Source organism: Epargyreus clarus, unplaced genomic scaffold (assembly GCF_041222505.1).
Source record: "Epargyreus clarus isolate Ecla_fem2 unplaced genomic scaffold, WU_Ecla_fem_2.2 ptg000024l, whole genome shotgun sequence".
Lineage (NCBI taxonomy): Eukaryota > Metazoa > Arthropoda > Insecta > Lepidoptera > Hesperiidae > Epargyreus > Epargyreus clarus.
Window position 1 is genome coordinate 3,938,078 of NW_027332231.1, and position 27,374 is coordinate 3,965,451.

At 36.9% G+C, this 27,374-nt stretch overlaps 1 protein-coding gene across 3 annotated transcripts in view; it reads left to right on the forward strand.

Annotated features, from left to right (window-relative positions):
- Positions 1–26,803, forward strand: part of LOC140752599 (uncharacterized) — a 181,988-nt gene extending 155,185 nt beyond the window's left edge. For 2 of the 3 annotated variants that reach the window (XM_073086946.1, XM_073086947.1), the window contains exons 4-12: positions 2,685–2,808; positions 17,299–17,386; positions 18,454–19,168; positions 20,443–20,646; positions 21,174–21,284; positions 21,583–21,899; positions 23,247–23,400; positions 23,946–24,444; positions 24,900–26,803. In XM_073086946.1, the coding sequence (XP_072943047.1) occupies positions 2,685–2,808; positions 17,299–17,386; positions 18,454–19,168; positions 20,443–20,646; positions 21,174–21,284; positions 21,583–21,899; positions 23,247–23,400; positions 23,946–24,444; positions 24,900–24,961 (2,274 nt within the window). In that variant the 3' untranslated portion in view covers positions 24,962–26,803. Of the gene's footprint in view, positions 1–2,684; positions 2,809–17,298; positions 17,387–18,453; positions 19,169–20,442; positions 20,647–21,173; positions 21,285–21,582; positions 21,900–23,246; positions 23,401–23,945; positions 24,445–24,789 lie in introns of all 3 variants that reach the window. The other variant, XM_073086948.1, reaches the window with a different exon arrangement.
- Positions 26,804–27,374: the final 571 nt, after the last annotated feature.

Consider the following 27,374-nt stretch of genomic DNA (forward strand, 5'->3'; position numbering starts at 1 on the left):
AGTCGAAAAAACATCAAATTAAGTTTAAAAAGCTTAAAAATTTTAATGAATCTGCAGGCACTCGCCCAACAGAACGCTTTACAACCTCGGAACGAACGTAACTGTAAATTAATATTCATTTAAGGCTTTGATGGTATTTTTTACGTCAACGCCATTACGCGTTTTGAAGGCTGCAGTATTATTATTAGGGTTCCGTACCCAAAAGTTAAAAATGGAACCTTATTACTAAGGCTTCGCTGTCTGTCCGTCTGTGCGTTTGTCACAGGGCTCTATCTCCGGAACCGTAATAGATAGACACTTCGAGTTTTTACAGAGGATGCAAAACGGTGGCCGCTATAACAAAAAGTACTAAAAATAAAATAAAGTTGAATATTAAAGGGGGTCTCAATACAACAACCCGGTATTTTTGTATCTAACTGTTATCAAGAACTAGAACTAGGAAGACGTTGAAACTTTTACAATCCGATTACTACTATAACTGCTATTATAATAAATACAAATAAGAACAACAAAATAGATTTTAATATAATTATTGTAATTTTATTATACGTTGTTTACGTATCATCCGTCATTACCCCAACGCCATCTTGTTGTTTCATATAACTAAGTGTCATTAAAATCAAAATGAATAAAAATAAGTAAAAAATAATGAACATTTTGTGATACGGAAGCCTCCATGTGCGAGTTCGACTCGTACTTGGCGAATTTTTTGCTCTCACGGCATTCAACGTACGTCGATACGTGTTGCTTCACGCGGAAAATAATATGGTCATGCGTGAAGCGGGTCTTATGTGCTCTTATCACATTGTCGTCACGTTATATTTGGATGATATGTTTTATAGCAATCTTGCAAGTCTTGCAACATACACATGTTGCGTCATGTTCGCACGCAATATGTGTGGGCGCCATACTTTTTCTATTGTCAATTATTTATCAACTTTATACGATATTAGGTTCGAGTCGGCAGGCTTGATACTTGCTACAAACTCCACATCTCTACAAACGTTTGACTTGATTTCAGGAGTCAAATGTGGAGCTATAAGTCCTTGCAAACCTATACAAATCAAGACAAACATTCTAGCCACACGAATGAATATGTAATGATTTGTTAAAGATTAGCAAGCATGTGAACGAAGCTTGTTTATTATGACGTAAATGTAATGATCTAAAGATTTACGTCATAACAAACAATACAATATTAGATAACTTCCCAGATATTAATAAAACCGTTTCAAATTGAAATATTTCAACAAAACATCAGACATTGTTTTTTTTCACATCCTCGTTTAATATTACCAAAATTTTAAACCCATATTCATTTGTCTTTAAATATATTTTTACTCCAACATTGAATTTTCGATTCTCTCTGAAATTTGTTTTTCGGTCCCACATTACATACGATGTGTTGCTTCATGCAGAAACTCCGGTCATGTGGAAAGCCACGACTGTCTTGTCAAGTGTTATTTTATTGTCAGAAAGCGTTATATTTGAGGTGATCGCAAATAAGTAATGCAACATTCATTCTTACTTTAATGTTACTTGCATTTTGGCATAATTATGAAGAATTCTGGCACGTATGGGTTTCCTGTAAATGAATAATTAAGTACTTTAGACAATATCACGGATTAAGACAATATGAGCAGAATAGTAAATCTATCATTAGGTACTTGTAGGCTTACACAGGTTTTATTATAACATTATGTAAATTTCAAGCGTGTGCCAATCATTCATTTGCCTATTTGTTCGTTCTTCCATTCGTTCAGTTGATTACACATACATAAATATACATTTTAGCGTTAAAATCAAAGTTTGTATATCAATTACTATGAAATTTAAATAAATTGTGAAAATATCAATGTATTATTAATTAATTTTCATCTCATTTGTTTATACGAATTATTATTATCTACATTGTTGTTTTAAATATTAGCACCTAAAGTGCAAATTAAAAATATACACAGAGTATCTTGTGCAAAACAGACCTTTGTGAGAATCTTTGTTGCGTTGTCTCATTGGCAGGCTACTTTGTCACCCAAATGAGGTAATAGGCCTAATCTCACTGCAAACGACCTACGTGATTCGCCTTTACATATCGTCACCGTTAAGGTCAACCGTATTAGAAACGTTAGATGTCAGTCACAATGTTTTGTAATTGTAAGATTTTTTTTGGTTGTACTTTGTAGTACCTACTTTAATGGGCATTTTTAAACACAGATGATTATTATTGATATAAATAGAGATAAACAGATAAAAAGTGATTCTAGATTATCTTGTTTGTCGATAAAATTCTAATAAAATTCAAGTGGATGTTTATATTGTCGGAGTATTATTAAACATAATATCAAAAAAATATTCGACGAATAAAAAATACTCAAAAATTTTAAAATGTTTGTTGTGACTGGAAAAGTATTGTAATAACAAAAAAAACCCTGCCTAAAAAAATATGTAACTTCGACAATTTCGACAAAGCCATGTAGCCGTCTGGCAGCAGGGCGTGTCAAAGAATAATACATACTCGTACATACATACGTTTGAAAAAATTACCCTCCAAATTCGGGTGTAAAAGCATCTTTCAACATTTCTTTGTTTATTTCCAACGACACATTTTTTTTTGCGAATCAACACCTTTTGTTTACTCTCTGTCTGTCATGTGACTACAGTGTTCATTTCTGTTTCCATTCCAGGAGACAGCTGAAGTGTGCGTCGGGACGTCAGTGGGGACCATCACGGAGCCGGACTGCCTGGGGCCCTGCGAGCCGGGCACGTCGGTCACGCTGGAGGGCATCGTGTGGCACGAAACGGAAGGTGGTGAGTTGTTACTAGCGCACGAACGCCACGCACCAGCGCTCGCCACTCCTACGCACGCTTCGCACTGCGAGCATGGGTGGTCATCGAATGCGTTTTTTTTATTTATTTTGTTTTTTTCTTTCTTTTTAAATGAAAAATTTGAATCTCGAACTTCGGGTCAAGTTACGTATTTTAAGAACAGAGCGGTATTTATTTATTTTTTCAGTTCAATTGGTATTAAAAATCGAAACTTAGTAGATTTAAGAATAAAACTAAACGTACGTAACGGTTATGTAACTATATGATATTTTTGAATGATTGAATCTAATCAATAAAGAATAATATTTCGGTCTTTATGACCTATAAGTCGAAGTAAATAGTTTTTCAAATATCTGTCACACAAAAACGTAACTTTTTTTAGTTTTCATAAGTTGAGTACTCGTATAATTTATTTGTTAATTCAAGAAATTGTTCTTTTAGTATCAAAATAATACTATCTTTTCACTTGAATTTATATTTTATTTTTACTAGTTTTCGAAGACGCGCTTCGTTTATTACGCAAATCTTACGTTTATTCATTTACGTTAATGACTTTCGTTTCGTTTTCGTATACATATCGCATTCGATAGCCTCTCGTGCTCGCGCTATTGTATTCGTTAGATCGTCTTCGCAATGGTTTTAAACTTAACATTTAGGTGGTAGAAGACTTTGTCGTTACATGGTAGCACCACCAGCACCACTTATTTGCCTTATAACAGCAAAATTAGTGTTAGATGTCAACTGTGTGGCAAAGCTTCAACTTCAGGGTTAGCGATGTTTCTATAGCCAACTGCTATAGATCTGAGGTAGGATTCCTAACCTATTTGTGGTAGACTAAAGATGTCCATGTCCGACAGTGACCAACCTTAATACACTGTATGGACATCCGCTATTTCAATTTAATTAAAAATTATTTTAGGTATTTGGCAACTGACCGTTAACTATACGATGGTGGAATACGACCAAGATCATCTTGATCTCTTCATTTATAAATAAATATTTCAATAACGTTTAAAGTTACTAGAGCGGTCACGCAACGTTTTCGCAGCGTAAACGTCGCGTCGAACCATTGCGAAGGCGCTTACCCGCTTTGCGATCCACAGATGTCGCAATTGCATTTTATATTTATTTTATTCAGTTTCCTTTCATAACAAATAATACACACGTATAAATATTTCATTAGCGGTTCTAAACGGAATTGAAAATTATTTTAACAATTAGTTAACAAATAACTCTTTAGAGCGGGAATATTTATAATGGTAATCATATTATAATTGCTCATATTTCAACGATAAAATAAATCTATAACAACATTAATATGCCGTGTAATTCGAGAAAATATATACCTACAATTCGTTATATTTAGTGGTGTAACAAACATTATAGAAATATTTATTGAAAACGTAAAATTATTCTATAATTACAATAATTACAATTTCGGCACTGGATGGCATGAATACAATTGAAATATTATGATTATTTCAATAAATAAATGATTTCAAAATGTTACTTATAAATATATTTAATGTTACTTATAAATATAATAATATTTTACATGTAACGAATTATTATAAAAACGAAATTCATTTTGCGTTTCCCCTTTGTTCATAGGCACGAAAATAATGAAAATTACTCAATTTAATTAATAACCAGAATTCTCAATAATAAAATTACGTAACAATAAATATAGCCATGAACAATGGAGTGCTTTAAAATTTGTTCGAATAATAATTATTAATTATCACACCGCCGGTCACACGAACTCGCTGGACTAATTAAATGTAATTTATAAAAGTAATTGGATAATATAAACTGATTTATGATACCTTTCACCTACATAACTGTGTTAGTATTAATAATTGTGTTGTTGTATTTGTAGGCAATAGTAATAATTATTAAGTTTTGATGAATTTGTCGATTTGCTAGAAAAATACCGTTAGTAAATAATCAAGCTGTACAGTGTTGACAGCATGACGTGTTTTAAAACCAAAAATGTATTTTAATTTTACGTAATTGGGAGTCGTTTATATCTACAATCATCAGACAAGGGCTGTTCCAGACAATGTTTTTCTATGTATGTTTTTTATAATATAGGAGTAGCAGACAAGCATGCAGTCCACCTGATGGTAAGTGGCTACTGCCGCCCATGGACATCTGTAATCAACCCCAGATAGGATTAGATATTGCTACCTGAGGTCGGCCACAGATGGGCCGCTACCCCTGAGGACTAATCTGGAACGCCTCGGAAAAGTCTGTCTCCCTTACCACACCCTTCAAACCGGAACATAGCAGCGCCTAACACTGCTGTTATTAAGTAGAAATAGGTGTGGTGGTGGTGCCGCCGGAGGTTGATAATAGATATACATTGTATAGGAGAACACTGTTTGTCTGCCACGTTATGTGTCTGAAACGTTATATGATCTCTACATGTAAATTAACCCTTAATCTTAATTACACATACGTACGATATTGACAAATTGACTACAGTATCACCTAAGAGGCATAATATTACCTAATATATTTACATAAAACATATTTAAGTCGTGTGTATTCAAATCCACACATCATTAACAATTCAAAATATTGTTTTGATGTTTGGAAATACATTGCAAAGATATAGTTAAATACACTACAAAAATATCTCCTAAATTGCATTGCCATTTAGACAAATTGAGACTCCTTTTGATAGCTGTAATTATTTATTGAGCAATCTTTAATTTATTGACGGAGACGCAACAAAAACCGTAAAACGCAAGTCACACGAACTCGGTAGCTAGGCACAAAACAGCTAATTAACCTTTTACCGGAAAGTTTTTGTAACGAATCCATTAAAAGCCGCTGCGTCGCGACAAGCGTGCAGAATCGTAGAGTAATGGCGATCCTTTGTGCTTCAACATGTCGGGTCGTGTGGTGTAAAGTACCTACTTCCCGCTGGCTTTTTAATAATGGAAGTGGGTTAGGTGATGTTTTTTGGTTGTTTTTATGTGTGAAAGCTGTTCGTTGGTATGTGAAATGCGTTACAAGTGTGTAGCGTTATTGGATAAACGTTGTGAAGTACTGAAGGTGGTAGAACCCTTTATAGTTCGACTCTGACAGCACCCGAATACTCCGAAGAAATAAAGAATAAAAACCTTTCAGCCAAATGTTTTTGTTCCCAATTAGGAAAACATTATACGACATTAGGCGAAATTGTGAATTTGTATGTTTTTAATGTTTTTATTTTATATCACCCGTGTCACAAAGAACGTAAGTGTGGAACTATGAATATAAAAGCGTCATTTATATATTATTATAAGACTACCTAAATAGCTAAAAGATTAATACGTATCGTTACGCATATACTTATTAACCCCAAAATGAAATGGGGTACTTATTACCCCAAGCATACTTGTTCCGCGTTAAATGGAAAAACCATAATTATCTACGCGTTTGTTTAAAACGTTTAAAACTTAAATAGCCCTTATAAATAATTGTCTTTCAAAGCGAGCAGTAGCCGGTTATCACGAAGACTATTTAAATTGAGTTTCCACTGACATTTGAACGATTGGACCTAACCCGGCAATTACGACCACTTTGCGAGGCGCAATAATAATTTAATTCACAGCACCTGGCTTACCGATTATGGGGGCTTTTTTGTCGTGTTTGGGTCCAGCGAGCCCTTTCGGCTCTACTAGGGTGTTATAAGTGTTACATTGTATTGTAAGCAAAGAGATTAAAACCCGTTATTAAAAATAATTAAAACCGAAATTTGACAATTTCTGCCTACTGGCAATAAATTTCGATCTTTCGTAGGCAAAATTCGGATAGATTCATTATTTCGATCTTTCGTTACCAAAAGCGGATAGATTGATTAAGTCTATCCGTTTTTGGTACAAGGTGCAAATGTATACCTAGCGGTCTTTGTCAAGATTTATATACAAGAGCTTTCATCCCACTATATATTAACACTGGCTTGGATTAATTTGATTCAGTCTGTCAGTCTGATATTTTTTTTTTATAATGTAAGAGTAGCAGACGAGCATGCAGTCCACCTGATGGTTAGTGGCTACTGCCGCCCATGGAACTCTGTAATCAACCCCAGATAAGATAAGATATTCCTACCTGAGGTCGGCCACAGATGCGCCGCTATCCCTGAGGACTAAGCTGGAACGCCTCGGAAAAGTGTCTCCCTTAAAATCCCTACGTTCAAACCAGAACACAGCAGCGCTTAACACTGTTGTCATTAGGTAGAAATAGGTGTGGCGGTGGTACCGCCGCAGTTGAACCACCAAGGGTTCTGACAAGACCACCGGTCTGACCCGCCTCATCAACTGTAACAATAAACAAATAACTACGCTTAATAAAGTCACCACGCTTCGACAATCCTGTTGGCGCGATTAATATTAAAATATTCATGAGGTTCATAAAATAGTGAGTTGATGAGTCCCGAAATAATTACAGAGCTTATTAGCAACAGATAGCATCACAGAATATTAATGATAGTATCCAAACACTCCGTACAACTTTATGTTCTACATATTAAATGCGCCACAGATTTACTAAAGTATGGAACGAGCAGCGAAAAATAATAAAATTTAATTTTATTCATAAATTTACGGTACATTTACCGTTACGGTAAATTTATGATAAATTTATTTGTATTATTTTAGTTTGCATTGATATTTAGTCATAGTTGTAAGTAAAATACATACTTAATGTGTACATATCTGGCATTTGCTGAAAAAACTTATAAATCAGATTACGTTATACACATTAATACACAAAGATACTTGTTGGCTCTCAGTTTAATATTCATTAGAATTATTTAAGGCAAGAATTATTCAGAACATCGGCGGCGACATCTGTAGGCGGCGAACGTACATTTGTATTTTAATTAGTTTCTATTAGTTAGAATAATCTTAAGTACTCCGTTTTGCATAGGATACCGTAGTCTATTATGTAATGTAGGTTCAATCTCTGGGAACAATAATATTTAAATTATGAAATATCTTTTGATTTCTACATTCTTTTGACGCTTTTATAAATAGAGGTTAGATTCGATTTATTCAACTAATAGAGTGTGGTTCGTGTCACGCGTGTTTACTTGTACGCGCGTCTCACATGCGCTCTTGAATTAACTCGCTGTAGTCTCTTCGCGACTCGTACGCGTGTGTGTATAAAACGCGTGCGGACGTAAACACGACCGACAAGAAGGTCTTTATGGAACTTTTCTTCCCACGCAGTCTTGTGTGTCATGCGTGTCTCATCCGCATGCGTGATTTAACCCGCTGCAGTATTTTTGAAATGCTCGCGGGCACATCGGCGTCATATAAAAAAAACTCTTAAGACACATACACATATAACATAATTTTCGCATTTGTAATTTATGTTACAAGAAAATTAAATGTTTAACCTATATATTTTGCAACGGCAATTTGAAGAATCCATTTCTTTGTGAACAGTAATACTAAATGACAAATAAATAATTGAACATCAGAAAAAAAAGCATCATTCTGTTTCAGGAATTGGAAATATCTAAATTTTTTTATATTAACAATGGCAATACGTAACCAACGCCATTCTTGTTTTTGATACAGGTGGCACACGCGTGAGAGTGTTACAAATGTACGCTATTGTCTTTAAATAACTTTTTCTTCTCACGCGGGTTTGTGTTCGCACTCGCATGCGTGAATTAACTGTAGTATTTTAAACACGCGGGCACAACCGCGTTAGAAAAAAGCTCTAAGACAGATAATTTCCACATTTGTAATTTGCGTAACCACAAAATAAATTATTAACCTCTTTATTTTGTCACAATAATTTGGGGAATCCAATTCTTTATATCAGCAGCAATATATCTAAATGTCAAATAAATAATTGAACATCAGAAATCAGATATGAAAAAACAACATTCTATTCTAGTAATTGGAAAAATCCCCATTTTGTTGATATTACCGGCAATATTTCTAAATACGAAACCAACGCCATTCTTCTTTTTGATAAAATGGCGCGTGAGAGTGATACAAATGTACTCTATTGTGTTTGGGAACCCCATTTCACCCTGTTATAACGATTTGATGATCTGGAGATAACCACAGAATGTTATATATATAAGAAGTAGACCTTACGTAATATTTTTTACAATATAGATAAAGTAACTAACGAACATGGTTCACCTGATTGTAAATGGCCGCCCTACGTCTGTAATCAACCCCAGATAAGAAAAGATTCCTATCTAAGATCTGCACCTTGCATCTGCATGTGTTACTACCCTTGAAGACGAAGTTGGAACGCCTCGGAAAAGTATGTCCTTGCCATGCGAGCCCCGAAGAGTCCTACTATTAAAAAATTGAAACAAAAATAATATTTTTTTACGTGCAGTTTCCTACTGCCATAAAAACATTATATGTTATGAAGACATTATGTATTAAAAATCAGGTATTAACCAATTTTAGTGTCCATAAAAATGGGAACAGAATAAAAAAACATTATGTCTGATGTCTTTTTTTAATGTACATTTACGAAAATATTGTCTGAATGCCATTTCTACACAACTCTAGTCTATGCCGTCTCGTCATTAGGGGAAAATAAAATGGAGTAGATTGTAATGCGAGAACTTACTCAATAGTGTTGGCAGATGTTGATGGTATATCATTTCCACTAAATGATATTTTTCGTTTTAGTCCTTTGTAAATGTAAATGTGTTTTTCTTTTTTGTCATATTTATAGCTTGGCGGCTTATATAAAGAAAACTTATAGGATATGTACTTATGTAAGCACGTAAGAAGTATTATTTTAGCGGTAGTAAATAAGATATTTTTTATGATTTGAATCAAATTTTGATTTAGTAAACGGCCACTACATGAAAATAGATATGTTATGTACTACTAGTAAATTATATATTCTTTCACTACTTATAAGTCATTCCCACTGAACTCTTATTTAATAGTTAATTTCCAATATCTGTTTGTATCAAGGATACAGGAAATTAAAGGAATTATATAGGCCTACGGGACACAAACAAATTGTCAGTAACAATATTTATTCCTTGTAATTCCTTCCTTAAGCCTTTAAAACAGTTTCTCATTGTCTTTTAAAATTCTCTCTTGACTCTTGAAAATTGATATCTTAACACAATCCTTATCTCAGTTACTTTAAGTTTAATCTGGCAACACTACCATAACGTCATTAGAGACTATACAAAGTTCCCGCGCCGCTTGTAATTATTATAAAACACGATAATAAATCTACATCTGTTCCCATCTCAGTAGGAACCGCTCCAAATTTATCCGCCCACTGACCGGGGGTTGGGGTGGCAATTCACGGTTCGCACCCCCATTATTTATTTAGTTGTGTAACTCCATAAGACAAATATTAAAGTTTATTTGCATTACCTTCCACTTATATCAGTAAAAAGCGTTTGAATTATCTTATTATGAAGTTAGTTACAACATTTAAGTAACTTTAATTATTGTTTGTTTGCTGAAGCTTCTTCTAGGTTATTTGTATAGGGTTCAGACATTATGATTCAACCGGGGAGGTACCACCGCCACTAATTCTAGTTCTTGAAGCAGTTCCAGCGTTTCAGTGGAAGGTTGTGAATGCTGCCTGACTTACATATAACACGAACATCTTAGTCCTCAGAACTGACGCATCTGTGATCAGCTTCAGGTCTGTTATATATGGAGTTGATTACAGATGTCCATGGGTAGCAGTGGCCACTTACCATCATGGACTGCAAGCTCGTTTGCTACTCCTATCTAATAAAAAAGCTTATAAGCTTTTTTGGTAATGACAACTTCACTTTCAAAAATGTTTGTTTTGCAAAATTTAACAGGAATTCCTACAGATTTAAATGTTACATATTATAATGTCTACATACATAACAGATAAGTACAAATATCTCACCGCCTTATAATTGTAGGAAGCCATTAAATGGCTGACACATGTAAAATGGCTGACTGTTTTCCCATTACGTCTCCGACTTTCGTGGTGTAATTTACGCGGATCAATGCCGACATGTGCACTTAAGTGGTGCAAAAACAACACGAAATCGAAGAGGTGCAGAGAAATATCGTTTCATTCGTAAATTCTCTAAAATCTATATTTTTTTTAATATTTTTCAAACACGAAAATAGATGACAATGACAATTTTAATTGTCAACACTGGTTACATTTTCTTGCTAGGAGTGAGTAATCTTTCCTAATCTATGACATAGATAGATAGTTGTTATTCCAGAGGAATCATTCCCAATCAGTAATCATTTCATTACGTTTATGTATTTTGACTAATCATAAAAGTAATACACGGTCCTTAACTGAAAACCTCATCAGAAGTAGCAATTTACACCCCCCGTATATTTATTCTAGCCGATACTTAACCTGGGGTTACGGAGAACTGTCGAGAGGGTCCGTTAGATTAATAATCCCAATCTCTTATAAGCGGCGACCTTCAGAGACTTACCTAATCTGAAATCACGGGATCGATTACGTTGTCTACAGTGTTGTAACTTTTATAAATGTTTTGTTTTAGATCATGAAGATATTTTGCAAATTGTGTTTGAATATTCCGAATCTTGTTATTTAAAATCCGTTTTAAATAACAAGCTTCAACAGATATTGTAATCCAAAATGGCAGCTTTGTTATCATCATTTTTTACGAAAAAACACATAAAAGTACTTGAATTATTATCTGCTGAACTAAATAATATATTCATATTACATTCTGAATTCTTTTCAAATTCAAATATAGTTTATGATGTGGAATATAGGAAGGTTTTACTAAAAATATATGACACACAGTTTTTAAGAAGTTATATCTTGTATGTAAATAAATTGTAGACTGACTATTCTAAGCTTAAAAGAATCTTCTTTGACGTAAGTCGTCTTATTTAAATGCGTTATAGCATTTAAATAGACCATCATACGTGCAAGCCCGATGCACTAACACGCTCGGTATAAACATATAAAATGAATCTATTAATACATAAAATTAATTTATTATTATTTACAAGTAATTTCACCATCTGTTTATATGAAAACCGTCGTAAATATGAGCTAATGATTACGGATATAGCCGCCCCGCTAATTAGACCTCCTTAATTGCAGCACTCAGCCGGGTTCCGTAAACCTGTCTCCGAGAGGACATTTTTCTAACCTCCCTTACCTCCCTTGTTTATGTCCGGTATTTTTGTTTTGTAGTGCGGTTTGGGATTTTTAATGGGTGTTTTAGTACTATTGAAGTGTTTTAAGGTCGTAATACTTTTGTTATTTCTTAATTATTCACGAGTGGTTGTATTCACATACATTGCTGTCACGAGTGGGTCGAGCCGGAATATCAGATTTTTTTTTCTCTTATATGGTCCCGTAATTTGAAAGTTTATAAGCTAAGTTCATATAGACTTATCAGGAAGATTTAAGTCGCAGTGAAAAATCAAAGAGCCTTTGAACAATTCAAATTAGGATGTGAAATTGAGTCCTTCAAAGTCAATGATATTTTATACTATAGGTAATACCATAAATATATTATCCTACTGACGTAGGGTAGATAATACATCTATATTCAAAGTCAAACATGTTTGCTGTCAAACGTACAGATACTAAACATTTATGGCTAAATATTTTTTCACTTGAACTGTGGCCTCTGTGTGTGTGTATCTGTATGTTTGTCACGCAAGCAAATATATATGTTTAGATAAATAACAAGTAAGTACCTAATACGAAACACTTCTAGTGTTCCTGCATTGTTCTTTAAAAACATGAAAAAAGAGGAATGAGAGACATCATTCCACCTACCATAACGTAACCAGCTCCAAATAGAACAGGGGTCAGGGGACCTGAAGGCGATGACATATTCGTTGCTCCTGAGGACTTAGATGGTCGATTCGTATGTAAAATAACCGGCATCCATACTTCCACCGAATTTAAAAATCCTTCACGCTAGAAATAGAAATGGCGGTGGTAGGTACCTCCCTCCCTTCTACGTCTACCTCACCAATCATTTATTATTTCATCACTGGAATCGAACTCCGGTCCATGCATAAGTGAACACACCGGAATCGTGGTAGACGTAGGGAACGGGGTAATAAAGGCCTGATTAGAGCTTCTGTCCGCCCACTGACCCGTGTCTGATATTGACAAAGGATGTGTAATATGTGTATCTACGCTACATTATTATTAGAATATATTATTTTCATACTAACACACCCACAATGTACATACTAACATGAGTCCACCCGTGTATGGTTTTTATTTATACGCGAGATCCCTAAATATTATCGGGGTAAAAAGCAACTTCTGGTAAGTCTATTTTTTCAAATTTGGCTAAAATTGGAGCATTACTTTTGGAATTGTGTCTATACAGAGAGTCCTATAAAGCTAGTAATTTATTGCAAAATATAATTTTTCAATTACTTTTGTATGTCACATTTACACATACACATTATTATTATTATTATATTATTATTTCAGTTACGTTACTAATAACTATAAATTTACATTAACAATGTAAACACTACATAATTTTACATTACATAAGAAAGTGACTACACACGGTGCGATAACAAACTATACCAATACATGAAGTACTGGTATAGTTTTCTAAATTAAAAAAAAACTAATAGACTATCCACCCTTATTAATAATGATTCTATCCTATTTTTTATCCTATCAAAGATCAAAACGTCGATCGATTGATAAATCTATTTTGTTAATTGCTGACGTAAACAACAAAAATAAAAATCGACTATTCCCCAGTCAATACTGTAAAATTTCCAAAGCCTCACAAAAATCGTTTTTGTGTGGCTTGCACTTTTAGCACGAGAGTCTAGCAAAACGAAAACGTTTCAAAGGTTGGCCGAGGGCGGAACGAAGGCCATTAGTTCCTTGATTACCGCGTAATTAGCGCCGCCTAAATGAACCTATTTCAATCCGCTGCGCCCCTGGTATGGCGATCTTAATCAACCCACACCGACATTTGTTAATAGATTCCTCTCAGTTAGTTTAATTAGTCGGATTCATTTAATATTTACTCGTCTATGGTCAGTTATGTTATTCTGTTGGCGCCATTTTGGGAATAGCGTTCTGTGAAGACGGTATTTTGGTACGAAAATAATATGTACAGCGTGTACTTTTTTATTGTTTTTAATTATGAAGTAAAATATTGTGACGCTATTTTACGTAATAACAAAAAGAATTAAAATAACAAACAATATTTTACGTGTAACTTTATGGTGTAACACGTGAATGAAACATCGATTAATATGTAACAATTAAAATCGATTCGCAATTCAGTTATATTAAATATTATTATTATTTAATCGACCATCGTGCCGGAGTTTTCACTATAGTTTTTTTACTATGTAGAGTTTTCCGGTTCGATCTCTAATCAAGCAAATATCTGAATGATTAATTTCTGTTATGGGTTTCAGTGTGTTTATGGTACCTCCGATACAGGGGATCCTTATGTAGGGTTATAACTGGATAACCTTATAAAACTTAATTCTATAAAATACAAAAAAATAAGATGATGTACATATTGTCTTAAATAACTACTTACTAGAGAATTTCTCTCTTTAAGAGAAAATAAGCCACTAATAAATTTGACTGTGTGTACCTACAGACAGATTCGTGACTTCGTAAAAGGCTTACCGAGTTATTCGATTCATAAGGTTATAGGTACGTGCATAGTTCACGATAACTGGCCAGCCATTACTGAGCACACAAATCGACAAATCGGCCGAACACGCGCAAACAAACCCCGACTCTAATTTAACTTTTCCGTGACCGGTCGCCCGTATTAACCATTTATGAGGGAAACCCGCCCTTAAATAATAAACCGTAACGCGTCCAACAATTTCCTAGAAGGGTAGCTCGACGAATCCCCGGCTCTTTAAATATTTCTGCCAACCCCATGCCGTGACACTTCCAAACTTGGAGCTTTTTAATAATTAAATAACGAAGTTTCGGAAAAATACTGATAAAAACTTCGTAAGGCGACGCTTACGTTCATTTTTGTAATGAGTTCCTCATCCATTGAACGGTGAATGAATGTTTAATGTAATTCGTATTAATATAGAAATGGGCGTGTAGGGTTGTCATACCCTTCTACACAATTTTCCAAGTTTGTCGGAGAGACCTCAAATAATTTTGGTTTATGATTTCATTTGACATTAAATTCCTCATCCATTTGTAAGATTAACTTACACTGAGTGTTAGACAAATTATAATTGCATATTTACATTATTTACACTAATTATACTCCAATAATACTCAACCTGAAATGGTGTTAGTTTTTGGGTGAATGTTTTTATATGAAATAATTGACAATATCCGCTCTACAGCCCAGCACGTATTCAATCGCTTTGTTATACGCATATTAGTACGTAAAATAAATAAATAATCATTACAGTCTGGGCAAAATAAACATCACATAGACTGCCCTAACAAATAAATCTCACCGCAATGGACAAGCGTATACATTATGCTGTTTATTTTTCACTGACGTATTATACCGTCCTATTGTGCGTGACCGCTTTTATGTTATTACGTAATTACGCGTCGAACCAGCGGCCGTAATAAAATCGTTAAGGCCCAAATAAATAGCGGACAGAACAAAGGGATTTTGAAGGTACAAGAATCGAAATTAACTACCGAAGTTTACGTCCATCGTTTAAAGATATCCATTAAACCTCGTTGACAATTTGATTCATCTATCCTCCATTGAATCGTACGTGTAATAACTCGCTCATTTTATGCTAATGGCTTATAGAGAAATGCTTTATGTGTTCTTTGTTTCGTGAAACAATAAATAAAGGCCGAGTTATTGAGACATTGCGTGGTTGCCGGGCGTAGTCATCTCAACGAGTACCTTTTATTCTTTCACGAACCTATTAAGTTGACGTTGTATTGTGATGTATTCGTTTAAAATCTTTTCGTACTTTTAGTTTAGTTATCCTATCTTTAAGTATTACTTTAGTTATAGTTTTAGTTTAGTTATATTCATAAAAGTTAATAGATTAGAAAATATAACATGTTAAGTAGTTCGTAGATTTTCTTATTGTAGTAGAAATATTAGACGTAATATTCCGTTCTGATTTACATAATATGCAAAGTAGAATTATAAGTGTAAATTTACAGTTACGATTTTATTTAGTTTATTTCATTCGAATAGAATATATTTTCGTGTATAATACATTTTCAAATTACAATACAGTTTTCGTTTCACCGATCCCGCTCCATAAAACGTGCCGTCGACGAACTCGCAAGGGATTAAAGGGGATTGTCCGAGACCCGTATTTTTATTACAATTTGTTCGTACATAAAATACGCATCAAACAAATATGACTAGATTGTGAAGGGCAAAGAAATAAACCAGAATCTAATATAAATTCATAGAGAAACACCGAGTAATGCGTCGAAAAAATGTTTTAAAAGAAAACCGTTGTGGGGAGGGCGAAATTGATTAATTAAATTTGCATAAGTTAGCACGCCAGCGCGATAAGCCGGGGTGGCTTAGTATAACGCGGGCGTTTCTAAATATGCGGCTAAAGTCACGTACCGCGGCCGCCTCGCCCCTGCGTCCCCTATGCAAATGAGCGATCCCTGACAAATTGGATCACAGTGGAGCCCCGCTCTCCTCAATAACTCCACTGCATCAGTCGCTTCGTGTTCTATTCAATATGAAACTAAATGGCCTTATGCCTTTGAAGTCAACTGATAGGTGATAGAACTTCATATAACCAAACTCGTGTCTAGCATATTTCTGACTTATACTAGCAGTGGCAAGTGTTCCTGTGTTCTAGTTTAAAGGGTTGTAGTAAAGTGATAATTAAATTTCAAAGTTTCAATGTAATAAAATAAAGGCACTTGTTTTGTAGGTACCATCTCTAGTAATTCGAAAGACCAAACTTCTCTTGCATTATTTTCAGATATCTATAGTCTATCTAGTGGAATTAACTTGGAATCTATAGAAGAAAAAAATACTGTCTGCGCTTTTCCACACTTCGACTTAAAACTCAATATAGGCAGATAATCCTCCCCATGTCTGGAAGGCGACCCCATAAATACTTTACGCCGCGTTCCGTTCTCACTTTATAACTAATTCCCCTTGTCTGCGACTCTCCCTATCTGTACTTGCATATTATAACGCTGAAAGTATTGCTTGTTTTAACGCGCTATCTCTGGACATATCAGCTGTATTTAAACAAATCTTTTTAGTCCATTTATTTAGAAGGCGTATTTAGGCTTTAATATATTTAAATGTTATCTAAAAGGTGTCTTTGACCTCTCTGTAACATGCGTCGTCATATTCGCGGGAGGTCAATGAAAATGCCTATTGGGATTTTTTTAGTGAAGAGAATGGGGTGAGTGGGAGTTAGGATAGCGAAAGAATGGAAAAAAGTATACATTGTCTTTAAATATCATATTCTTATGTAGTCGCTTATATAATTTTCTCAGTACTATAGTCTGATTTGCATGTGTCTGTTGTTGCAGGTGTGTTGGTGGTGAACGTGACGTGGCGGGGGAAGACGTACGTCGGGACGCTACTGGACTGCACGCGACATGACTGGGCGCCACCTAGGTTTGTAACTAAACAACAATACTATTTTTTATTATATCCTACTAACTAAAATACTTTTTTTATTATATATCCTGAAGATAATATGTTTCGGTAATCCGAAATCCATCTCAGCATTGTCTAATATTTTTGAATCACGCTTTCAAAGTTTTCTAAACATCTTGCATACATATAAACTCCGAATTGAGATTAGCGGAGTCTGGCAGGTATGACCACCTAGCCTCCCGGGAGTTCTCAATTTGTCCAACTGGTATAAAATTATGATAAAGGACTGGCTTGCCAGGTGAAGTTAGTTGAACAGATTCATCATGCTAATACAGTCATAAATCAAATAAAGATTTTTCAATCTTATCTTATCAAACAATCTTAAGTAATTTAATCTACATCATACAGTAGAATCATAGATTCCTGACAATACGTATCCGTATATACCTACTCGTAGATTTAACGTATATAGTTTAAATACCTACTTGAGAGCTTGAAGGTAAGTATATAAATGGTTATGTCTCAACCTCAATACGCAGTGGGTTGAGATCCTCCTGATAGGATTATACTTGTAAACCAATTGTCAGCGGTGACAAATTGCGTGTGTGATTTATTTTCTAGGTAAATAGGCAAATAGGTTTTATTGTCTCACATAAGTGTTGTTACACACGGCAACTTTTTGCAGCGATACAGTCACAGATAGGTCGCGATATAGTCGCAATGCTGTCGATTTATCCCCGCTCTACTCGATGTCCTTCGACACTGTCGCGCGTTAGTAACCATAGAGACGCGCGTTTAAGCAAGCACTACAAAACGTCTTCATTCAACTCTAAGATTTAATTTCATATGGATGAAATGAATTAAGACATCGTGATTTAATATGCTCACACATTTTTATTCCGTCTAACGATTTTCCACTAATGAAAAGTGTCAAAGAACATAATGAAAAATCTTTTTCTTAGTCTTCATGGGCTCTTATTTAAATTGAGATTAGTTTTATATCCAACAACTTTATTATCCAACGACGGCCTTTCTTACTTCTGTTAGATAAACATTATTAAAATTTTGTATGTTATTTTATTCAGGTTTTGCGACTCGCCCACAGAAGAATTAGACGCGCGGACGCCGAAAGGCCGAGCGAAACGCGGGCGAGGCGCAGCGCCCACCGACATGACCAATTTCACGGAGACGAGGTCCTCAGTGCACAGCAAACTGCGGAACGGAGGGGCAAAGGGCCGGAGAGCACTCCCCTCGCCGACGCCCTTCACTCCCCCGAGACAAGACTCGAAGAGGAAACGAGCGTCAGATGCGGAAGAACGTCCCCCCACGCCGAAAGCGAAGCGTCCCCCACCTGCCCCCTCGTCCCCACCCCCCGACCCCGTCCTCCTCGAATGCCCTGAACCGAACTGCTCCAAGAAGTACAAGCACGCGAATGGTTTAAAGTATCACCGGTCACACGCACACGGATCGCCGGATGAGGACGACAAGGACGGCTCCAGCTCGGAACAGGAGGAACCGACGCCGGAGCCGGCATCCCCGGTCCGACCTCCATCAGAACCCGCGACCCCGGCAACTCCCGTCAAATCCCCAACCCCAGCGAAATCCCCAGATGTCAAAAGCGACAAATCGCCAGAGAAGTCTCCAGAGAAGACCGAAGTGGAAGCGTCCCCTCAGCCACGGTTTGAGGAGTTCGCCACCACTCCGGAGCCGCCGCCGCAGCCCGAGAGACCGCAGACCCCGCCAGCGTCTTCCACTCCTCCCCCAGAATCTCTGCCAACGTTACAGCCAACTCAATTTAAGGTAAATATTCATCTTTTACACCACTTAATTAAGGACCTGTATAATTCGACACTGAAGATACTACCGTCACACGGATTTTTGTGAAAGTGTGTGGATGCTGCCCATTTTTTTTTTATATTTGAGCCTAACGATAAAGCGGAAGTGCAACCTGATGGAAAGTAGTCAACGTCGCCTATGAACATTTGCAACACCAAAGGAGTCGCCAATGCATCACCGGCTTTGAAGGAGAGCTCTTTTTGCACCTTTTTTGAAGAGCCCCATGTCATAGCGCTCCGGGAATACCTTAAGAGGTTATGTTAGATTTCAGGAGCGCCATTGTTGATTGGTTTCAGGTAGAATTGTGATAGTGAACATTATAAAGTGGACTGCATACTTGTTTGCTAGTTCAATCTTATAAATATTTCGGATCATTTAATTTGTTATAACTTTAGCCTTGTCGTTCATGTCATGACGCAATATTAATGTCAGATAAGTATGATTAATGATTTCAATTAAAATTTACTGTTTAATTACGCTAATATTTGTGTTATTCGATACTGGCGTCACATTTATCACAACAGTCAAACATCAGACTTCAGGATTTACTTTTCAAACATTTTCAAATCATTTGCATTTTCTCGATAATGTTTTGTAATTTGCAATCAATCATTTGTAGGTATATCACCACAGGTGCTAGCTTTTTAGCTACAGATTCTATTTTTAGTTAGTTTTTCACTAAATTGATACTCAACGAAATAAGAGTGACCGGAGAATCTGAGTCCGGATTTAAAAACAAAACATGCCTAAATTGTGTATCATTCTAAATTTCAAAAACGGTATAGGAAATCATGACCAGACCTTCATTGTTTCCACTTTGACTGAATTTTTGACTGGATTTTTAATTCATAGCTTTTATATAGACATTTGTTAATTTGCATGTTGTCGTCGCCTATAATTGTCCTGGCGTTTAGACTTATACCTACTTGAGTTTGTTTAATATTTAATGCATTAGTGTACAGTACGTTAGCGATTCAATAAATAAATCTTATATAAAAAATTCTCGTGTCACAATGTTAGTTACCGTACTCCTCCGAAACGGCTTTACCGATTTTCACCAAATAATATGCATATATAGTAGGTCTGAGAATCGGCTACTATCTATTTTTCATACCCCTAAGTGAAGGGCTGTTAACCCTTAACATTTTATTTATATGGCAACACAACGTTTGCTGGGTCAGCTAGTAAATAAATTAAATTTGATAAACGTGATCGTGACGAAACGATATTGTTTCCAGGTGAAGCCCAGATCAGCCCTAATGCCAGAGGAGCGGAAGTCGACAGAGTCTCCGCCCGACGAGTCTCCGGGCAAGCGGCGCGCGCGGCGCTCCCCCACGCCGGGCGTGCGCTCCCCCGCCTACTCCGATATCTCGGACGACGCCGCGCCGGCCGAGGCTACGGACCCCGACCCCGGGCACCGGCCCTTCCCTGTTTATCATCAGGTTGGTTGCGTATGATAGCTCATCAGGGTCTTTATGGACCTAAATGAGTAAATTAGAATCCTTTACATAAGTCATTATGAGTATGGATTTTAGTCATTTAATGATCTGCCCAAAATCAAAAGGCGGAAATAATCGCATTGATGACAAAATTACAAATAATAATTGTAACATTTGTAGGCGACCAGTTGGACTCGTAATAGATTAGAGTCCAACTTGAGTCAAACCCAAAATTGTAATCTGGGGTTGATTATAGATCATCAGCGCCATTTATCATCAGGTGGACATTATTTGTCTTACTATTCCTACCTTATTAAAAAAAAATGGAAAAGGAAAAATATAAAATGCCATATAAAATGAAACCGCAATGAACATGCATTACATACGTATTTGTTTAATGAACACACTGAATTATTCTTACAATACCTCCACAAGCACTGTATAAAAAAGCATCTGAATCGATGTACAACCATAAATATATTACCTATGTCATTGTGTACAACAAATAAATACATTATTTTTCATTGCAGTACTACGGTCAGTCACCATACCTGACGCCGACACACCCGCCGACAGCGCCACCCCCAGCTGATAAGGGGAAGGAAGACCTCAATAAAGGAGACCCTAAAACGGACCTTAAAGTAAGGAAATTATTATTTTATTACGATCTCTCATTTTTGTCCCCAATGCTGTACATGGATCTCCTTTCACAACTTAAAATGATGGCTTCTTCAGTTGTCTGGAGTAAGTCACTGCCTACTATATCCGCCTTTGTACTTTATCTTCTGTTTTCTTCGTTTAAATAGTGATTACATTGTGAGTCGATACTACCATATTAAACCATTACCTGTCGTTTCTTTAACAACAGAAAAAAATGCGAAGAAACATTTTTTTTTGTTATTTGTCAGTTTATATAACATACTGTTTGTTTATTTCCAGGATGGCAAGCCAGAGAGCGGTCCGCAGAAAGTACTACCCCAACACTTCTACCCTTATAACTACGTGCCGAATTTTCCCTACAACGTGGAACCGGGCGCGCCCCCTGGACCACCCTTAGACGATAAGAAGGAGGACCGGTCCAAAACCACCCCCAGCCCGTTGGACAAGAGTAAGCCACGCCCGCCCGAGGGTAAAGAAAACCCAGCGAGACCGAATGACAACCATCAGATACTGAAAGAGAGTATTGAGATGAAAGCGCAGATGGGTAACTACGGATTCCAGCGGCCGCCCCACGCGAGAGAGGAAGAGTTGAGAAGGTATGATTCTTTTTATTTTCTTTTTACATCCCTTTCTCTTTAGGTTTCCGTACCCAAAGACTAAAATATAACCCTATTTCTAAGCCTTCAATGTCTGTCTGTCTGTCACAGGACTATCTATTAAACCATTATATATAGACACTTGAAATTACAAGATTTATAGGATATATTACAGGATATGTATAACGAGTCTCAATAACAACAAATACTAAAAATATATATAAATACTAAAAGCTTGAAAATAAATAGGCTTCGCCATTTAATGAACCGCTATGTCGACTCGCACTTGGCCAATTATTTTTAATGTAGACAGTAAAGACAAACAGTATTATTACATTTTAAGTAACAAGCCTGTATTACTTACTGAAAGTCAGTGGCACTTACTGCTCACAGAGAACTGTAATCAATAATAATAAGTAAGATTGAAAATTTAAGCTCAATTTGAGTAGTCTGGCTCGATGGACCAAACTTTGTGGCACAAATAAAAATAGATAACTCTGTACCGTCATTATGAGATGTTGCTGCTTCAGCGGTTATTATTGCGGTCACTGTGGTTAGTGGTTACAATGTAAGTCTGTGACGTCATCCGCTACAAAGTTACGTTAGATACTAAGTAGTTTAACTTGTTGCGAAGCTATTACATGTCACTTTTACAACTTCGAAGTCGGTGTCAAGGGTTTAAGATCGATAGTTTGTTATATCTTAAGACCTTTGGATTGTTTGAAGATGCTCTCTGATAGTTTAAAATTGATGCATTGTCTCATGCCTGATAAACTGACAAACTCTACAGAGTCTGAAGTTACTTGACTCTATTTATTAGTAGAATGTTTTAGTCATGGCTCAATGTAACTTGAGTAAATTACCAAAGGTTGTATTTCTTATAATATGTTACTATTAAGCATATATTAGTAAAGATTACTCACTCCTAACAAGAAAATGTAATCAGTTTTGACAATTGAAATTGTTACTGTCATCTTTTTTCGTGTTTGAAAAATATTAAAAAAATGTAGGTTTTAGATCATTTACGGATGAGACGATATTTCTCCGCACTTTTTATTTGATTTCGTGTTTTTGCAACACTTGCTTGCAACTGCGCATGTCGGCATTGCTCCGCGTAAATTACACCATGACAGCTATTAAACGGCTGGCAGAATTGTCAGCCGTTTAAGCCATTTAATGGCTTCCTTCAATTACAAGGCGATGAGATATCTATATTTATCTATGTTATTAAGTATGTAAATAATGTAAATAATCCTATTGTATTGGGTTTTTAGCCTATAAGGATACATTTTATTTATATAATACATGACTATTAGCAGTTTTAAGTGACCAGTATTACGGTTTCAGGTACTACATGAGCCTGGAGCAGCGCCGCAAGGAGGGCGGGGGCGAGGGCAAGGCGGGCGGAGCGCCGGGGGCGGGGGGCCCGCCGCGGCCCGCGCAGCCGCCGCACAAGCCCCCCGCTAAGGACAAGGATGACAAGCCTAAGGAGGAGGTTAAGGTATGATACACTTATCTTTTTTAATGAATACTTCTTTTGAGGCATTTGCAAAAAAAGTATTTGTTGTGGTGTGATTTACAAAAGTACTTATGTTTTTAAATTATATTTTTTGGGATATTTGAGAAAAATGATAAGAATGATTCTTTATAAAATCGACAGATAAAAATCGACACCGACAATCGACAAATAGTGTTGGCTAGTAATATTGTAAGTTTTGGCAGAAAAAAATATTTTCTACGTTATGTTACGCCGTATCGTATCATTTTGCATTAATTATAGATTCGTTTAAAAAGTAGCCCACACACACTTTTTTAACATCGAAAGCAAATATACACGCAATTCACCTGGTGATAAGTGGGCCAGTGCCCACTGAATAACCAGATGGACCAGTGTCCATGGGAACATCTGTAACCAACTTCATGCAGAACAACGATTCTATCAAAAGTTTAGTATAGATCCGTTTCTACTCCTACAGTCCGTGATATGATAGATGGAAATTGTTACTTGTTTTAGGAAAACACTCAGTTAACCATTTCATATTTCAGGTGAAGCAAGAAGGCCAGAAACCGACAACGGAGACTCAGGGCCCGCCGCCGCCGCCGACGTCGCAGTACTACCTGCCGCCGTACATGCAACCGCCGCACTACGGCGCGCTGCCCTTCGACCCCGTGTACCGCGCGCCGCTCAGCCCCATGCTGGTGGGCGGGTTCGGGGGCGGGTGGACGGTACCACGGTACCACGCCCCGGAGGATTTGTCTAGACCAGGGGCACCGTCGAAGTTGGATTTACTACCCGGGCACGGGGGACAGTATTACGGGCCGCATGGAGCGCATGGTCATGGCCAGCACGGGGGACATGCGCATGGGCCGCACGCGCCGCACAAGATACATGAGTTGCAAGAGCACGCGAAGTCCCCGCAGGGCAAGCCGCGAGCGGAGGCCCCTAAGGAGCCCGCGCGAAGCCCCCCGCCGCAGCGCCACGTGCACACACACCACCACACGCACGTCGGCCTCGGGTACCCGCTCTACCCGCCGCCGTACCCCGGTAACTGAACTTGTTATATCTAACATTATGACGACGTAGTCTACATTTACTAAACTAAAAAAAAGTCAATGATTACAAGACGAATTTTATTTGAAATTTCAATTGTTCTTTTCAATGGGTTAGGTTTTAACGCAAGATTCGAAGTTTCTATGTTCTGATCCGTAGGGTGCATAAGAGTTGGTTATAGATAATATTCATGGACTGCAAATGGTCATTTATACCCTTTGACGTTATATGGTCACGTGATAAATCATGACTCTGTAAACATAGTCGACGTTTGACCGCCCCGGACCATCTAAGCGACTTGTATTCGTCGCTAATGTATTGTGGTGTGATTGGTTGCAGGGGCTCGATAGCATAGGGGTAACGAGCGGGACAGTCCCGCGCAGCCCGTGTAGCTCCGCAGTGAGGGTTCGGGAGTGTCGGCGGGCTCTAATGGAAGCTTCTGTTTGCAGCGGCAGCCGTGCTGGCCAGCACGCAGGCGGTCGTCAACTCCTTCCCGACGCCTCCCAAATGAACCGGCGGAAGCGACACCTTGAGGACTCTCCCCGAAACTTCCGGCGTCCCTCCTCCGCGCCGAGCGGGGCCGAGCGCGGCCGAGCGGAGCCGAGCGCGGCCGAGCGGAGCCGAGCGCCGCCGAGCGGAGCCGACGTGACGGACGGTGACGTGCCGCGTGCGATCATTTGACAGTGACGTGTCGAACTAGAAGTGATTTCACTCGGAAGTTAAATTTTATGCCAGTAGCCATAATTATACACTGTGATCTCGCGTAAGCCACGAATCGTGTAGGTGTGTGATGTGCGCTTTGAATGTTATAGAATGTGTCCGAACAGATAGTTACCTGAATTCTTTTATAGCTGGAGAGTGTTGTGTTGTGGACTCCAAGTGGATGTTGTGAACTGTAGTGTGCCGGGGCGGAGCCTCCGGCGGGCACGCCTTCGTTTTGTAATATGTTGACTAGTGAAAGCACAAACTAGTTTTGTAAATATTAGTGTTACATGTAAAATACATTACTTGTTAGCGTTCCGTACGAATGGATCAATGTAATATACGACATCGAATTCTCTGGTTCTTCCCGGGCGTTGTACTGATGTTTGAAGCCCCGCGTCGATAACTCGCCCGCAGCCGAGTAAGATCTTTATTTATGAAAGAGCATTCCACAGAAACAAACGAGCGTACCTAGTTTTAAAGTTAAGGTTTAATTATATGTTAAGTAAGCTAGTGATAAGTTTAAAGGCGTCAATGTGATCATAACAATATGAGTCGTAGCGTGCACAAATCGTACTCTGTCTCGATAATACTGAGGAACGACTATTTATATTATAAAGTAGAGAGCATCCTATAGAATCGTGGAGTGTTTGATATCGCTGTGCGTATATGTATGTCTGGCTTTTAATGATAACTATAAAATCTCATAGTCCGATACTCTCAAATACAAGGGATTAGTATTTCCGTACCTTCGATACTGCACCATAGTTAGGAACTACATTTTACGGGGTCATGCCTTTTGTTCGAGTATAATATTAACTCTGAAATGTTCTTATATGACTTATTGTTTACAAAACTAGTCTTCCAGTTAAACGTTTTAACAGACTGTTGTAGTCCCAATATTTGTTTGCATTTGGAAAGCCCTATTTATTGCAGTCACAGAACCACAGATTTAAATTGTTTATATGGCCTGCTGTAGGGCTACAGTTTTAAATGTCGTTACTACCGTTAGATGAAATAATTGAACTAATTACCGAAATCAAAAACAAATGTACGCCTTTTCAATTCCTGTGAAACAATTTCTTAGGGCATCATGTCACACGTGATTATGCCCGCACGCATGTCTCACTCGCTGTCTTTTCCCATGTTTGTGTGCATATAATAAGTTTAGTCCATTGAAATGTAACAATTTTTACTCCTGAGCGTGCAAAAGTCAGAGGACGCATTTCATGTTTTCACAAATTTGAATTTAGCTTTACAGTAACCCTCCCTTGACAACCAAAAAATAAATATGCGCCCTCTAACTTTGCAACCCTGATGTAATGGACTAGATGCATGCATGCGGGTGTAAATACGCGCGAAGGGAAAACACCCTTAATCTGTTTCAATATCAGTCCAGGTTTTTGCGACCATGACACATTCGCGATTTAAATCTGTGATTACAACTTGTTCAATAATATTACATTGTTGTTAGCAATGAGATTCCCGGGGCACATATTTTTAAGTGTAATATCGCGAAAATCGGAGCGAATTGATGTGGAATGAAAGAAAATGACTGCCAATGTCGATTGATGCATTTCAATTTAAGTAGTGAAGTTTTTAACATGTTAGAGTTTGTCATAAATACCTATGTGTAGTTAATTGCTATACTTTGACATTTTAGTCAATGTACGCGTGTACCTGTTGAAGAATATGAATGAATAATATTGTTAATTTAAAAAGAAATGCGGGGCCTAAAATATTCTTTACCTATATAACTTTATTCATTAAACCAGTGATTTTTCCCTTTGCCGATCATCTACTTTTATTTTTATTGTCTTTGAAAGACTTAAAGTGATTTTTTTATTAGAAGCAATTGTTTTTAATCTCTATTAATTAAGTATTTGCATGAAGAGGTAGGGTAACAAGTAAACTTATAATATCAATCTGCCACAATCAATTACCATCATTTTTAAGAAACAAACAAATTTTGTACTAAGTGCTTCCATTCATATAAAATTATCATTGATTTCCCATTTTAAACAAGAGTAAAAATGATGGAAATTGGATCACCACTTAGGTACTTATTATTTTCAAATATTTTTCTTTCATAAGGGTGTTTTTATAAACACGTCACAATTGTTGTATTTTAACTGTTTTTTAACTATCTTTGCAAACACCATAATGCTATAATTATGTCAAAAATCCTCTGCTCTATAAATGCACCCTGACTTTTACAATTA